Here is an 18,253-nt window from a genome sequence, read left to right as displayed (position 1 = left end):
GCTGCTCATCTTTGCTTAAAGGTTGTTGTGTCTTTTTGGCCTGGACCCCCATATTGTGCTCGTGGGCTGCATAAACAGATACAGAGTTTCTCAGCTGTTCACCATGAATACATTATCTACATGGACATGTAATTAGCAGACACTTTTATCCAAAGTGACGTACATCAGACAGTAAGAACAACACAAGCAAGGATCTAGAAAAGAGGGAACAATGTCAGTAAGAACAAACGATCAGCTTTGAGTCTGATTGGACACACAGGTGCTGACAGGAAGTGACCAGAGGCAAAGCACAACATTGACAGCAGTTCTTGAGAGCTCTAATCAGTATAGAAACCATCTTATAAGTCGTCGTTATCAAACAAAAACAATCGTCACAACCATCATCATCATCATCAATAATAATATGGAGACCATCATCATTAAGTTAGTAGGTATTCATGAAAGAGCTGGGTCTTTAGCTTTTTCTTAAAGATGCAGAGGGACTCTGCAGATCAAATGGAGTTTGGAAATTCATTCCACCACCGGGGGGCGACAGAGGAGAAGAGTCTAGTCAGAGACTTAGGACCCTGTTGTGAAGGTTGGATCAGACGCCTTTCATTGACTGAGCGTAGTGGGCGGGAGGGATATAGGAGTGCCATATACTCTAAGTTTACCACCCCCTACTCGACTGACTTAAACAGACTCTGAGCAGGCCAACCTTTTTATAAACATTTTGATTTACAGCTGGAAGGTCAGTGTGTCCCTGCAGGGAAAGAACCAACACATCATTGCACAAACAGGTGTATTTTAAAAGTAAGCAGCACAGATGCTTCTCACTTGTGTGTGTGTTACTCCTGAGACTGAGTAAATAACACCTTTACATTCAGCCCACACTGCGACTCAGGATTAGTCTTAATAGGCAGCACGAACACTCTACAGCTCAAAACAGACGGATTACAGATCAGACCATTGGGAGATCTAGATGAGTATATAACATGTCTGTATACATTGAGTACAACACTAGAGACGTTAAATGCACAGTACTTCCCACAGAGGGTAAATTAATCTAAGAGTCTGAGATGATTATTGTACTGATAGAATATAACAGTATGACTCTTGCTTTTATCTGTGCCAATCTGTTAGTGGATGGGTCGGTCCACCACTTTGGTCCAGGCTGAATGATCTCAACAGCTATTGGATGGATATCAAAGCTTTCATCAAAAATTGATGTTTGTTTTGAAACATGCCACACTCATATGGCAAATGTTATATGTTCTTAACATGCAATATGCAGCAATAAATGAGCATTTGATGATGCTGACTTAAGCATGATTATCAAGGCACCAGGATGTCTAAGCACAGCTTCAAACATCTCCTTATATTGCGAAACCTTTTTAATTGCTGGAATCTGCTTTAAACATGAGTGTCAGTCAAATGTTGCTCAACATATAGTGTGTCACATTTCTTCATTCACATCAGATTGTATTTATTAATATTACATTTTTATAATTTGTACATTTTCAGTGTTTTTTTTTTACCTTGTTTTACTGAATACAGAGTATGCATACCATTTCAAATCTCTCATTGCACCATTATCATTTGCAAATGTGTTTTTGAGAATTCCAAAAAAGGCCACGAGTGCCACTGTAACACATGTTTTAGCCTGACAGAGGCCGATTACACCAAATCAGAACATTTAATACTCAGCCCTCTCCTGATGAAACTTCTGTGTGCTTGGTGAAAACAGATGAACAGCTTGTCCTTATTCAAACATCTGCCTCCACATATGACCTTTGTTTAAGGTTAGCAGATGAACCGCTTCCATAAAAACTACATGAGAGAGATTACAGCTCATCTTTTTTTTTTTTTTGGAAAAGCCAGCCTCCAGTGCTCGGATGAAATGTTTACACCAAATTCACAAGAAAACTGAAACTGCAGTCACAAAGTATCACAAGTGTATCAACACAATAAGTGTGTCTATCTATCTATCTATCTATCTATCTCTACACATCAAAGATAGATCTAGGAAAGATATCGGAAAAATATATCAGTATCAGATTTTTTTCTCTGCCTAATATCGGTATCACCCCCCCCCCCCAAAAAAAAAATAACCACATCTGTGGGGCCTTTCTCTTTACTAGGGTTCTGAAGGTTTACTTCTTTTATGAAATTGAGATGATAAACATAAGACCACAGTTATATTTAGAAATAAATATTACAAATAAACAGCTCCCTGGAACAGAAGTGTTCAAGAAATGAAACCTGTCTGGGCACACATTCAGACGTCTGCTGGTTTGAGTTGATCAGGGTGTAAAATAGAAATGCTGATGAGATGCAGTAGAATGCATTTTTGATTCGCCTTTTGTCCAAGTTCTCTTATTTTAGTTGAAATATGTGCTTAAGCTATATTTTCTGTGTCTCCTGTTGTTTTCCCTCCCTATCTCCTCCTCTCTCCTGCCCTCCCCCTTTCCCACCCTTCCTTAAAGTCAGGTTGTGTTTGAGTTTAAATACTTTGTCGCTGTGTTTTTCTGTGTATAGGTGTAGAGGGTATTGCCCAGGCCTACTCTGCTTGCCTCCCTCACATTCGCTTCTACGGCCCAACAAACTTCGCTCCAATCATCAACCATGTAGCACGTTTCGCTGCCCAGGCGCTCCAACAAGAGAAAGCAGCGGTAGGTGAAACAACTCACCCATTCTTTTTTCTGCATTTTCATGTTGAAGTTATTCTTCCAGTTGTTCATTATAATGCAGACTGGAAAGACTGCATGCATCCATTCTCATATCTCAACTTTATAAGTGATGTAGTTGACAATTGCCAAACACAGCTGATGACCCTACTCGTAGACACTACCAACCCATGCCTTTAAACAGCTTATAAAAGTCTTGCAGAAAAAAATGTCTCCCCTTGTGGACAAGTCTATTTTGGAAAATGCCTGTGTGCCAACCATTGGTGTTGGGAAGAAAAACTGGAGATCAAAATAGGAAATGGTGTTTTTGTTTAATAAGAAGTGAGCATAACCTGATGCATGGCTGTTCTGTTTCAGGAGCTTCTCCTCTCAAATTTAAGAAAAAACAACCTTTTCATTGGAAAGGGTTTCTGTACTTGATTTTCACCAGCCTGATATTAATAGGTTTACTGAAGACCTACTATTGAAGAGGTCTTGTGTTTTTTTATGAATCTGTAGCCCTGATGAATTTAAAGCTTTTCATGCATACCCCTTTTAGCGCCTCAGACCTTTTCAATAGCTTCTAAGTTGGATCCCCACACTGAAGAGCAGCAGAGGGACACTTTCTTTTCAACAGTTTTTAAAACATTTTTCAACACCCATGCAGCACTCCATGCATCTGCCTTTAGACTGCACATTAAGATATACTCATACCGTATTGTTGCTTGTCACATTAAGAAAAAGGGCACTTTCGCTCACTGCTTATTAGCTACTATTGGTTTGACAAGTCCTTACAGGTAACCTAACAGAAAACATAAACTCAATAAATCACATGCAGATTTATGTCAGAAAAGAGTTCTTCCTGTTGAAACAGTGAATACAGAGTAGGGCATTCATAACTTCAAAGTTCACAGATTGTTAAATGCTGTCATATCCTCCTCACAAAGTCTTCTCAATGCTTTTAAAACCCGATTTCTTCCCTCATCGCTAACTCCCTCTGTAAACCTCTCTGACACATCACATTCTACATTCTCAGCCTCACCTTTAGGCTACGTGATGTCATTTTCTTAAATCAATTCTTAAGGCGGGTTTCATTGGTCTATCTATTCTAACTACTGGATAACCTTGTCCTTTGAGCTTTCTGCTCTCTGCGGTGGTTTGCTGGCCAGACTACTGTATTTCAGTGATCTGAGCAGATCTGAGCTGAGCCTCTGGGACAACACCCTCTCTCCCTCTCTGTCTCACTCAGTACATTCACATGCACAGTTAAGTCGAGCATAGGTTGTAGCTGTAATGTGCCTTTTAATTAGACCACTGTCCTCGTCCCAGTATCTACAATCTACAGACAGGTAAGCAAGTGGAAAACTGGTTGTATGTTGAACCATGGACATCTTTACAGCTCTATGTGTCTCCTAGTCTTTCCAAAAATCTGTGGTTCTCGCTCTGGCACTCGCTATGTTGATACCTTTGTCTTGTTTTCTTCCTGGCTTTCCTCCACACGTTTAAGCTGTTCAGCTCGCAGGTCAAAGCCTGGCGTGGGAACTGTGGAGCTTGTGCAGAATGCCTTTCGGCCACATTGGGGCCGACTGTCGAGCGTACATGCAAGAGTAGATCAAACCCAATTATATATACCTAGGTTTGTGAGTGGGACTTTGAGAAGTTCAACTTAGTCCAATACTGACTAACACGTTTACACATATTTTAAAAGTAACTTTTGAATCGGACTAACATAGTACATCAACTTTATTTAACAAACATGCTGAGTGTGTCTGTTGTCATTTACTGTTCAGTCGTATTTCAACACAGACAAAGGTGGGATCATGGTGTTCTAATGACAAATTACCTCCTACCCCCCCACATAAGTATACCTCTAAATAAGGCCCATCAGTGGTGCCTGCCTGGCAGTTCAGTGTTTCCTCATAGTTGATTTACTCTGTTTAGCTGTTTGACGGCTGACTGGACAAACATGGGTGTGCATCTGTTGGCCCAGACTCCTGCATGTTGCCCACAGTGTCAGGGAGGAGGCTTACATTATCTCTTTCCTGCATCCACCCTGCCTCATTTTATTCGGCGGTTGGTTCACCAGTCGTGTTACTCAGACTAGTACGTGGATTGCCTGAACAATGATACAGATGCTCATATTCTCAAAGTTTTTGAATCCAAATGACTTCAGCCATCACCTGACTTTTTGTTTTTGAATCGACGGGAGGTTTATTTTGGCCTCTTGCCTTTATTGGAGAGGGGAAAGTTAATGTACACTTGATAATTTAGGAATAGCTGCTTAAATATTTGGCACAGTCTAAAATGTTTCCCTAAAGGTGGATTTCAAAACTGTTATGATTGGCAGACTTTTTCTCCAATCCTATCATAGAGTCAAAATATTCTTTTTCCAATATTTGATAAATGCACAAAACTCCTGGCAGCTTCCTGAAACTTCTGGGTGAGCTGCATGTCTCAACGCAAACAAAATTTAATTCAGTGATATTTTTCCCTCTGACTTTTTCTTGTATTTTTCTTTTTTTTTTACTCTGATGATTTTTACTCATGAAATTGAGCTCAGCACCAAATATTCAGGAAAATTCATCACGACCGAGTGAGAGTGGATGATAGCATTTATCTCCTGCAGCTGGCGTGCAGCAGGTGTGATCTCCTTGCACATAACTGCTTATTATGTTTTCTGCTGGTCAGCATGTTGATACTATGAATATATCAAACTACAGGTAGTGTTTAGAACAAGGCAACAATTGTCATGATAGCGTCAATCTCTGTTGCTTCATCCTTCATTACCACATTGTTCTTTTTACGTCATGTCCTGAGACTCTTTCATTTTATTGTGTTCTTTAACACGAGTTGAAACTGCATCATTTATTCAAATGTAAATCTTATAGACAAAGAGACCATGAGTCAAGTCAAGTAAATATTTCAGTGAGACGGCAGCTACATTGAACTTTTTCTAAGTAAATATATATATTTTTTATAATCTTACAGGATAAAAATGGAAAGGCATATTTCCAAAGCTCACTGAATGGTTAGTGTCATTTCAACTGGAATGCCAGTTTGCTTTGACACCAGATTGTACTCTTTATAAGAGATAAATGTTGCCTAAGGGCCACTGTACCAGGTTCATAGTTGTATGGATCATGTTCAAGTAATAATTAGACAATAAGACATTATTACATCTCTTCACTGATTTATTTTCTTTGAATTACAGAAAAATGTATACAATTAAGGTTTGTATTATTAAAAAAAAACATGGCTAATGAGAGTAAACAATGATTTAAATGGTGTCCTTGAGCTGTCCTCCAGTAAAAAGACTTTCAATGCTGAGCCCAATCAAAGGTGTCTTTTAGGAATATAACACTCAATGAATGCTCTGTGTGGTCTTTCTCTGAGTGAGAGGTCAGGTGAAGGAGAGACAGCATCAACATGTGTGCACTTTACACTGTCTGTGCAGGGAGAAAAAAACAGCTGCCTTAAGCTCAAGTCGTCTGTTTGGCTTTAGAAACCTTTTTTTTTTTTTTTTTAACAAGGATGTGGCTTCCTCTGGTTCGGCCTGATAGCTTTTGTTTTTGCAACTTTTATGAACCACTGCAATGAAATCTGTGTTATTTGGGAATTAGTTGTATGCTAACTTTAGGGGGTGTGACTCAGCTTTAAAAAAGAAAAAAGACATAAAAAGCTATTTTATTATCAATTTAGCAAATGGGCTGTTTTTGTATGACCCAATGATGATATGATAACTATTAATTAGAAACTCTTTTAAAAAAGTGCATTTTGACACATAGCAGTAGGATACCATGACAACATTATTTGAGCTTCAGAGTGATGGTGAAGGTTATATTCCCAGTTGGATGTGGTGAGTGCTGCAGCAGGATCATGTCAAACCAGTCGGTATAGCTTCAGTGAATTTCAACCATTCATTTTTCACAGCAGGAAACTGACAGGAATCAGAAAAGGTCATTCTGTGACAGACTGGGTTCATCCAAAAAACTAAATCCAAACAGGTAGAGAAGACAAAAAACAAGCAACACTGGTGTGACATATAACTTTATTTGAGGTCATCCATGCAAACATGTAGAGATGTACTTTTAGATTTATCAACTTTTCAGCAAATGGCACAAGGTGTCCTAAATCTGGAGAGAGTGCAGTGGCTGGGTATCATTATGCTCCCACAGGGCTTTTTGTCCTTAATTGTACCCTGTCCACCCTTTTGTTTCTGTAAGGACATGATTATAGACCTTTTTTTGTTTCATGTTACAGGGAGTTCACACAGGGGTGAAACATAGAGAGGAATAACAGTTCATTAGATGAAGTGTGTTCGAACCACATGCTACACCACTGGTTGGAATTGTGAGTGTGTGAGTGTGTGTGTGTGTGTGTGTGTGTGTGTGTGTGTGGTGTGTGTGTGTGTGTGTGTGTTGGGGAAAGCAAGTGGTGTTGTAGGCTGCAAAAATTGGCTGATCCTGTGCCTCAGTCTTCCTCAGATAATGAGAGAACCTGTGACTGCAGACTGTAGAACTTTGTATACACACACACACACACACACACTGCAGGCCAGTGTGTGAGCGACCCTGTCTGTCTGTGTGATAATGATTCTCTAATGAGCGCTGCTGTTAGCACATTAAAGAGACAGGCTTTGGAGCCCTCCCTGTGTGTGTGTGTGTGTGTGTGTGTGTGTGTGTGTGTGTGTGTGTGTGTGTGTGTGTGTGTGTGTGTGTGTAACGACGAAGCATGAATTTGTTCCTTGCACAAATCAGTTTGAGTCGTCACATTGTCTGTTCTTGTCACAGGATAAGCATTCACAGTCTGGTTTGCAGAAGCATGTTCCCGGTAGTGGTGTGATGCTTGGCTAACATTTACTAATGTCTGTAAAATGTCCATCCCCCTTGTGTACTCAATTTCTCTCTCTCATACTCAGCCTCTGGTCTCTTCACTCTTTGTTTGGTCTTAGACCCTCCAAAAAACTAAATCAGTGGATACCAGAAATCATTGATCTAATCTTTTACATGTCCAAACTGCTAGCATGTTAAACACATAAAACTGCTGCTGCAAGAGCACCGTTACACTTCAGGTAGGTTTTATCAGCAAAGCAAAAAGAAGAGCAAGTAGAAGCGCAGTTAAAAAAAAGAAATGTATTATTATACTAGGATAAGCCCCTTGAGGTGTATCACCTCATTTTCAAGTCAAGTTTTTCATGTGTTAAAACATATATATGGTCACATTCAGGGAAAACACAAGGAACTAGACCCACATGCAGAATTAACTAAATATATTTAATAAACAAAAAGGCCAAAGGCAAACAAAAACTTTATTCAAAAGCCAAAAACTAGAAGTCAAAAAGCACAGGAAAAATACTTAAAACACAGGTAAGCAGAGGTCTGGCATAGGACATGGGATACAACAAACAATGATCAGACCCAGAGGGGAAGAAACACTGAGACTAAATAGACACAGGGGTAATCAGACACAGGTGAGACTAATAAGACCCAGGTGAAGACAATCAGGGCAATCAAACTGGAGGGAAACACACAAAGGCAGGAATGAACACCAGCCAAGAAACACTGAGGACAACTACAAAATAACACAGGAAACACTGAATACTAAACTAGGAAACACCAGTGAAAAATGAGACCTAAAAGATAAATACATCTAAACTGTGAAAAACTAAACTAAACAGAACAAATCATGACACATATTTACATATATGTGTATATGTACAGGGTTTAAAAGAATGAGCATGCATCAGCAAATTGCAGTCTAAAGACAAATATTGGTTCCTTTCCAGCCTCATTTAGTGCAAAGTGTACACTGTTGTCCCATTCTTTTTGATCTCTTCATCCTGTTTTTCTCTGGATTTTCTTTTTTTTTACTTCCATGGTTTTTCTACAGGAACAGATGGTGTGCTCAGTCATATGAATGGAGCCCAACCTGCTGTAAAGCAGTAAAGCTTTCATTCTGGTTTCTATTTTCCTCCCTCCATTACTGTTCTGTTTATCTCTCTGTTTTTCTTCTGGACTCATTTCCTGTCTCCTCTTCACTGTCATTCCTGACACTCTCTGAAATGCTCTTTGTTATATTTTACTTCATTTCTCCCTCGGCTCTGTTTTTCTCCTATCAGTCCTTTACACCTCCCAAACAGTGTGTCACTCTCCTGACAGCACACTCATCTTGATAACTCATTTTCTTGCTGCAGATTTATTTTACTGTAACTTTTGGAGCGATTTAAGTTTTACCAGTAACATATCGTGAAAATGTAATTCTCAATGTGTTTCCTGTTTCCCTTTTCTTTTCCCTATATCAATCCCTTCTCCGCTTTGCAGCAGTACTTCACTCTCCTGATCATAACAGATGGAGTCATCAGCGATATGGACGAGACGCGTGACGCCATCGTACAGGCTTCAAAGCTACCCATGTCCATCATCATCATCGGGGTGGGCAATGCTGACTTTGCCGCCATGGAGTTCTTGGATGGCGACGCCAGCGTTTTGAGGTCCAACTCAGGAGAGGAGGCTGTCCGGGATATCGTGCAGTTTGTTCCTTTCCGGGATTTCCGCAATGTAAGTAATGGTGTCAGGCTGTGAAAAAGAGAGAGAGATCAAAGAAGGGACTTAATGGTTAAAGTGGACTGCAACAATAAAAGTGCACTTCAGTAAAAACATGAATGCACATGTAAAAGAAATACACATAAACAGATTTTTTAAAGTCCTGTCTGATGTTACTCTTTTAATCAAATTGGAATTCAAATCTTAAATTTGTGTCACAGTTAAATTATTCTGAGATTCTTCTGCAGTTTGATGGTTAATTTGCACTGAATGTGAAGTGAAAACACATTGTAAATACCTTGAATAGGAAATAAGGACAAAAATATTATAGTCAAATCCATTAAAGTCTTTATATGGGATTTTTCACACTTAAATGTAATAGAAATGAAGTATATCCTCTGAAAATAACTCTGTGAGTCATGACTGTCTACAATGGGTGTAACACCCGAGTCCCACTGTCTGTGATGTTTTCAGAGTTTTCAGAGTCCTATCTTCAGTTTGTTTACATCACCCGGACGGCCGGCTGACTCCTCCCCTCGTGTATAAAAGTTGTTTAATTGAGGGACTAGAGAAAAGAAGAATAACATACTGTACTCACTGCTTAACTGTGTTTCTAGATCATGCTCATTTCAGGTAAATTTACATGCAGTGTGAAGATACCAGCATAATAAAGATCGCTAGCATTAGCATGCTAACACAACAATGCAGCGCAAGTTGTTTTGGTTTCATGCTGGTGCGTAAGGGCGACATCTGCTGGATCAAAAAATTGCATATAAAGCCTTTAAAGGGAGTTCTGACAGAAGAGCAAAGACACATCTATGATGTGACATAACCAAGCAGTAACCTCTGGTGTTGAAAAATGAAGCCAATGCTGAAGTGCAAAATCCTGCAGTTTGTCGAGGGTCCACTTGAGGCTGGCTGCAGAAGCACAGGATGCCACATACACACCACATTCAGTAAAGCTCGTTTTACAGCAGAGGTGAACATGTTTATAGCCTGGAACTAAAAAAATGAAATAGGTCTGATTGGTTATTGTCCTCATGGACACACACTGTACGGGGGGTTGAGTTTTTTTTTAACACATTTGCTTTGATTTTATGAACAGATGGGTGACATCACTCATGCTTCGTCCATTAATATTTACAGTCTTTGGACATAACCCAACGATGAACCACTTTTCATGTAGAGCCCCCGAGTTTATGGACTCGTAATTCAAATAATCACTTTTGCTTTTAAGAAAATGTTTTTCAATCCACTGGTAAAAAAAATGCCATTGGGAAAATATGCAGTTGAGACTGTTTGGTGACTTAAGCAGTTTGAAGAAATACTCAGATCTTGTGTCTAAAATGGGAATTCAGTGAAGTGCTTTAGTAAATGGATCTGGTTTGCTTACATCCGTGCAGGTTCCTCAGGGGAACTTTATAATGCATGAATAATATTCAGAAAAACATGCATTAATGTCTTCACATAAGAAAGTCATCATATACTCTAACAACCAAACCGGTTCTCTGGAAGTTTGAATCATCATTGTCACCATTTGCCAAGATTTCACTTAATGTTTCAGCTCGCTGTTTTGGTCTGCAGAGTAACGTGGACTCCTTCTTAGCTCTGCCGTACAGTCTTTACCCAGCGGTATACCATGCCATCTGAGTGTGTCTGCGTTACCAAACGGCAACCTGTTGGTACTAGATTGTGGCACACACACACTACACACCACAAATACAGGGTCTGCTAGATAAGGAGAGCTGCCTGCTTATCTCAGACATGGCAGAGACACTGAGAAACGTGTTATGTGCTGTACTGATAAGTGCACGTACTACTCATGTAAAAAAAAAAAAAGTAATGCTGGAAGTATGCTGCAGGTGAGCACATGGGCTAATTAGTGGGAGGGAATCATGGGCACATTGTGTGCATGGATGATTTTTAATGTGACGTTTGTATTTTTATATTGTGTGAGTTTGTGTGAGTAGGCTGCTGGTGGGCGAGCTGACTTCCTTTGTAGTAGGAGGAACAGACAGTGCTTTCTGGCTTAATTCCAGTTTGTTGTGAGCGTACAAGACAGCAACAGACATTACAGAGGGGAAGAGGGAGAAATGAAGCTGTGTCCTGAAATAATATGCTGTGTTGGCAGGCGCTAGCTGCAAACTATTATCTCTACGACGTAGTTATAAGACCCCCCATGTAATCAACGTTATAAACCACCTTCAACGTTACATGTATGAAGCAAAGAAACATGCAGCTTCAGTTCTGTTACTCTGCTCAGAGCCGTAATACAAAGGGTTTAAAAAAGACACAGAAGAAGCTTTAAGAGAAGAACAACTCCATCCTTACCTCTACTGGGAGCCAGAACAGTGGAGGTATAAATTGGTTGGTGGGGGTTTTCAACAAGTTATGTTTATGCAGAATTAAGAACAAATTCAAATTCAATAAAAAATCTGCAATTCTATAGTTGGAACAGGACTAGGGGTTGCCACCTTTCAAGCAGAAAAATAAAGGACACCCCACAGCAGGGTGCAACTCAGCAGGGGCCTGACCACCACCGGCCCAACGGTGGGGTGGGGCACAAGTTGTGGTGAATCATGATTTAAAATGTTGTTTTAATGAAGTAATAAGAGTCATACTTAAAGTTTTAAGTGCTTTATTAACACTTTTTTTTCTGAAATAATTTACAAAAACACAAAACTTTAGTTTAACGCAGATACAGTAATGTATGCACAATGAAATGCAGCTAACAGGACTTCAGCAGATGCTTACTACTAGCTAGACCTATCTAATTTACAACTTAACTTAAACTTCAAATAAAGTTATTAACTTAACATTAATTCATTAACAGAGTATTATTGAAGTGCTTTTGACACTGCTGTAACATAGAGGGGAGGATGACAGATTTTTAATTAAATAAACAGTACGAATTTAATAGTATTTTTATTTTTATTCTGTCCTTCTGTCTGTCGTTTTTGTTGTTTTCTCATGAAATCATGAATGATACTGTTAATATGGTTTTGAACTATTTTCTTATTGTATTAATAAGTGTCTATTGTCGATATATTGATGTTGTATTGATGATATCTCGCCCAGGCCACAGTGTGAATACAGATTTAGCTAAAATAAATGTCATCTTTTTGTTTTATGTACCGAAAAATATTCACACTATCCAAACTATACTGGAATAACCTATCTATAAACATGGGAGAAAATATATTAAGTAGGCCTACAATAGTTTCCTTTACATTATATTCATTTTCAGTGACACTGTCAAGCCAGACATTACTTTCTCCTCACGTCTGTATTTCTGCATCCGTTTAACAAACAAATGGACGCTCTGAGGAGGCGGGAACTAGCTGGCTGACTCGGGCTGAATGATGCTGAGTTCAAGGCATCTTGGAAATTCACGACAAACCGCGTCCCGTACTGATTCAAAACGGGACGCAATATCAAAGTGTAAAATACGGGACAATTCCGTATTTTACGGGACGGGTGGCAACCCTAAACGGGACGTGTCTGGTCGTTGCTCCCGCAACCTGTTTATCGTTGCCGTGGAAACACAGGATGTTATGTCAAAGACCGCCACATAAGGAAGTGGGAATTGCTCCTGAAAACTGCCGTACTGTTGCTTGTTCATTGTTTCCGTCGAGGGGGGAGTAGTAGAGCGGACCATGATTCCACGCCAGCCTCAACGTCATCTTTTTTTATTATAATGATTGATTGAGAGCCCCCTGGTGGCGGAATCTTCACATTGTGCCTTTAAGTCTGGTATCAAAATAAACACTGAAAAAGATTCATCACCTTCATGTGGACTAAACAGCTCGGTGCACAAGAGCTCATCTCCACACAGAGTAGAGGTCCAGAAGCCTTCTCTCCACATTTAGATGCACAACAAGATCAAACCGCATAGGGGCCAGGACCAGCAGATCATAAATGCTAATTATTTTGTGGATGTGGTGTTCAAACGGGGAAAACTGCGGATGCTGTTTCTGCACAATTCATGGCGCTATTATCCAGTGCTGTCCATTCTTAATTCATCAGGCCCTTAGTGTACTTTCACTGAATACTACTTCAGTATAGGAACATTAGTTTTAATGTAGACATGATCTGGAAGAGACAAATCAGGGTAAAATTAGACATTGAGCACCCCCATATGGCAGTCGACTGAGGCTCTTTCAAACAAATCATCGAAGATTGGACTGTATGGGTCACTCCTAAAATCAAGAAGGAGAAATTTTGGAGCCAGTTCTTCCTTTGAAACAAGCGATTGATATTTCTGGCTCAGTCGTCAGGTGACCTTTCCTGCATTTATTTATTTAATTTTATGTTTTAAGTCCGTGTCATAACCAACTTTTCTAAACAAGGAATGAGTTCTTGACATCAAACTCTGATGGAGTTGGCAACATGATGCGAGAGCTAGACTCAAAGTCACTCAAATTAAGATCAAGACACTACAATTACCAGACCAGGATTCAGGTATTAATTGGTCCCAAAATGCTTGTTGGGCCTCCTTCACCACCAGTTCCCTAGATTTTAGACTTGTTCTAAAGAAGTCTCTAGGAAATAAAATTTAAAATGTTATTTAATGGTTTTAAAAAAACACAATACACAACCATTGTGCCCTGCATATCAGCATTAAAAATGTGCGTATGAAGGCTCTCGAGTTTCATAGACTTTCTTCTCTGCTGAGAATAAGTCCCTGATTAGAAAACTTTGATGAATATCAGAAATTTCTTGAAAACTGTGTGCGTGGGTTTTAAGATGAAATATCCTCTGAGGAACATTTTGTGAATGAGGCCTTTTGTCTTTTATTTCTCTTGGAGTTAAATTCTCTCTCTTGCTCTTGTTTTTTTTCTGTCAGGCACCCAAGGAGACCCTCGCCAAGTCAGTCCTGGCCGAGCTGCCTCAGCAGGTCACACAGTATTTTAAACAGCGAAATCTACCTCCCAGAAACACAGCATCAGAGTGAGACGCCCAGTGGAAGAAGAAGAAGAAGAGAGCCCAGTCGCTGTGCTATTGATTGATTGTTTCTTCTCATTGGCAGCAAACTATACGAAAAAAAGTGAGCAAACTAGCCGTGAACAAGAATATGTTGTAGACACCAGACTCCTTTAAGACATCCCTGCCATTAAATCAGTCATTCCTGGTTAGAGAATGTGTGTTTCTTGTATTGAGCATACAGGTCTATGAAGGTATTGTGTTTAAAATGATTTGTATCTAAAGTGATGGCAGGTGTTGTCAAATGATAAATTTAAATATGCAGGTAAAACATTGGCCTTTTTTTTTTAGATACATTTAAAAAAAAAATCTGGTTTTTGAGGGTGTACTTGTATTGCTTTTGCATGTGTGTGTCTTGTGATTGATACCACGTGGTACATACAAGTCTTTGGTGTGAAGTCCCCTCACTAAGCAGAACTTTTAGCAGTGGTTGAATGCCCCCTTTGTTGTCATACAGATCCTTTTCAGGTAGCGGATCTCGTGTGGAGAACTCACAGATTGAGCCTGACTAGTGTACTTTGTCTCCGCCCCCTGCTGTATCGTCAGCGGGGGAGGGTTTTTTTAAATATGTTGTTTTAAAGACCAGTAGTCCAACAGGGAGCTCTTTATGTTCCACTTAGCTTCTTTGGTTCAAGACGACAGAATCAGGTGAGGATGAGGATGTAGTGGCGACCGTAGCACTAACACAAGAAACATGTTGGATACTGTGTGAACTCATTCAGCCTTTGCTTGATATTGCAAATCCATCCATTCATCCATCCATTATCTATGCCGCTTATCCCGTTCAGGGTTACAGACGTTGATCCCAGCTGCAAATCCTTTGACTATTATTGACTTTGGTCTATCCTGCATGTTGCCAATATGTACTTACTGTTTACAAGCTGATGCTAACGATCACAAAGGCATGACTTTTGTTTTCCCTCCAGTGTGATATTTGTCAGATTTTGTAAATATTTTAAAGAGATTCTATCTAAGGGGGTCCTGTTAGAGCTATGTGGCACAGAGAGGGATGTTGGAGTTTTTAAACGTGGAATCACGTATAAGAGGAGTTTCTGATACACAGATATCTCAAATGTATATTTATATGATGCTGTTCATGTTCTGATAAACCAATGTTCGGACATGTTTTTAATGTACTTTTTATGCAGTGCTGAACTGTGTTCTTTAACTATTATTATGTGTATTACTGTGCATCTTTGTACTTCATGTATTGCTATTGATTTTATAAAGTTGTGTCTCTGTCCACACTCAGGTTATTAAACTGAAGGAAATGTCACACGTCCTCAGCCTCGATGAATAGAAGATGATTACACCACTGAACTCTGTATATGATAATACAGCTTTAAAGAGACCCAAGGATTCAGAACAAATCACACACTAACAAAAGACAAAATGAATCACTGTGTAAAGTAGATGAGATAATGAAGGCAATGGTTGCCCGGGGTGACAGGATATAACTGAGGTCATAAGCTGAGTAGAACAGGTGGGTTTTCAGGAGTTTTTATGAGAATCTGAAAGCATGAGACATGATCTGGTATTTGAAATTATTTGTTTTCAATTTGTAGTCCAAGTATTGAGAAATCACCTTTAAACAGACTAGCTGCAAGCTAAATAGTAACATTAAAATACAATTTTATCTTTGTTTGAATCTTTATTAAGATATCTGCATGTACAGATTAAAATAAGGTTTTAGATGTTGTCTCACTTTAAACCACATTCACACAGATCAAGTTGCTTGTTTGTTTTTGAAGGTATAGTACGCAACTGTCCGAGTATATATCCTATATGTTGCACTGTTGTCTACCAGGAAAAAACTTTTCTTTGGTCATACCTCAGCTGTTCCTCAGCACAGCTCCTCCCCCACCGCTCCCTTAGTGGTCTGACCGAGTGCAGCTGTTCATAAGACTGATCTGGAATCTGATATGCAGCCCAAAGAGGATTAGGTCCTTTTTTAAAAATGTTTTTGAGACAAAAAAAAAAGTATTCTCATTGCTTGGAAAGTCAGCTGCACTCTTCTGATTCTGCAATCAGCATCCCTTCATTTGGGCAAAACAAAAATGATGAACAACTTGACATAAACAAGCTGAATGAAGCACCATCAGTGTGAACACTGGGCAGAATTGGCCTCTTCTGTAACTGTTACTCAGCAATACATTTATTCATTATATAACGGATAGATACAAGCCATGTCTTCCATTTTCTTCCGCTAATCCAAGGTCTGTCGTGGTAGCAGCAGGGACAGTATGATTGATTGATTGATGTGACCAGTCAGACACAAAACAATCAAAATATAAAATGACCTCAAAAAGATGAAACTAAGAAACAGGTGGGTGGTGACAAAAACACTTACCGTCCTACTTACCAGGAAGAAAGGACTAAGTGGATTATTTTTGACAAATCGTAAGGCATTTATAAAAAAAAAACACAGTGACAAATAAAAAACGTTCAACCCTCTGCTTTTCTTGGCAGTTTATGGAGTTATTTGTGCTCTGGTTTACTGATGCAGATTTTAAGCAAACACTCTTTTGATTGCCTGATTACTAAAATGTGGTTTCTGGGCACAGATTAAAATTTGAATCAAGCATGAAGTTGGTATACCTCAAAACTTAAACCCTGAATTTATTGTTCTTGTCATAGTCACTCTTTTTACAGCTCTGGATCTATTGGTTAAACATTTGCCTTCTCCATGATGTCAGTGAACTGTCACAGACAAACAGAAAATGATTTTTACTTACCATAAACACAAAATAATCTCAAGTCTTATCAGTTTTGAAAGGCTTTAAATCACTCCCATACTGTCACGAATCCACTCTGACAGACACTTTGTGTAAAAACCTTCGACTGACTCGTTACCGACACGCTGGGACGTCTGTACTTTTTGATTTCATCTCACCAAAGCATCTATCCTGTTTTCAATCACAGTCAGCTAACTGAGCTCAGCTATAGATACACATTTCTCCTGCCAAGATTTTTAATGAGGACTGAATACACTTCCCAGAATCCAATTAGCTGTGTTAGTTCAACTTCACACTCTTCTGATTTAACACATTCATTTCATGGCTCATGTAGGTCTGGGGTCTGCAGGGTCTTCTCAGATCTTTATACCCGTGGCTGAACGGCCACCTGGATGTTTAAGGAGGATAAAAACATTTAGAAAAGACTCAATCCTCTGTTCCAGTCTTTCAAACCTGTGCAAACAACTTTCAATATAGACTTTAAATAATGTATTTTGCACCTCAGCTCATGAAGTCAACTGGATTCGAAACATAATCTTTTATTTTTTTCCAAAAAGACACACATCCACAACATGATGGTGCTGTCAAACTCTATTTGCCCAAACAGTAGAAGCAATGTTACATTTGTTTTCTTTTAATTTGTCCAATATTCACAAGAAAATAAATACAATTTGAATAGTTCTTAACCTAGGAGATGAGCAGACATTTTAAGCATGCTAACACTCCTAAAAGACATTATAAATAACATGAAACTTACTAATTCTCCCTAATCATTATTTACATGTCAACATCAGAATTTAGCTCAAGGAACTAGGAATCAAAGGACTGAGGGCGTGGCTTGAGACTCATTGAGTCTTGTTTAAATCACATTGCATTACAATTCTAATTCTGTCATGTTGTGTATGTCTATATGAATTGTCCTAATATGAGCAGGCAGAGTTTGGAAAAATAGTACATCGAGGCGGAGGGGATGCATCAGAAATGTTTTTCCTTAAAGGTCAGGACAAGGTAAATGGATTTGAGCCTGTATAGCGCTTTTCTAATCTTCTGACTACTCAAAGCTTTTTTTACACTGCAGGTCACACCTACACATTCACACACTGATGGTAGAGGCTGCTATATAGTGAGACCATCAGAAATAACTGATCACATTCACATGCCAACAACAAAGCAGCAGGAGCAGTACAGGGTTAAGTATCTTGCCCAGGACTCATTGGACATGTTGCTGCAGGAGCTGGGGATCGAACCCCCGACCTTCTGGTTGAGACACGATGACTCTACCAACTGAGCATAAGCATAAGGTTGCTTTTAAAATACTAGACTACTTTTAAGGCCTAGAACTCTTCAA

At 39.3% G+C, this 18,253-nt stretch overlaps 1 protein-coding gene across 2 annotated transcripts in view; it reads left to right on the top strand.

Annotated features, from left to right (window-relative positions):
• The window catches only part of cpne2 (copine II), a 58,534-nt gene extending 43,088 nt beyond the window's left edge, over positions 1–15,446 (top strand). For both annotated transcript variants that reach the window (XM_065956472.1, XM_020640489.3), the window contains 3 exons: positions 2,518–2,651; positions 8,966–9,202; positions 14,034–15,446. In XM_065956472.1, the coding sequence (XP_065812544.1) occupies positions 2,518–2,651; positions 8,966–9,202; positions 14,034–14,141 (479 nt within the window). In that variant the 3' untranslated portion in view covers positions 14,142–15,446. The remainder of the gene's footprint in view (positions 1–2,517; positions 2,652–8,965; positions 9,203–14,033) is intronic.
• Positions 15,447–18,253: the final 2,807 nt, after the last annotated feature.

This window comes from Labrus bergylta, chromosome 7 (genome assembly GCF_963930695.1).
Source record: "Labrus bergylta chromosome 7, fLabBer1.1, whole genome shotgun sequence".
NCBI lineage: Eukaryota > Metazoa > Chordata > Actinopteri > Labriformes > Labridae > Labrus > Labrus bergylta.
This window is presented reverse-complemented; position numbering and strand designations above follow the sequence as displayed.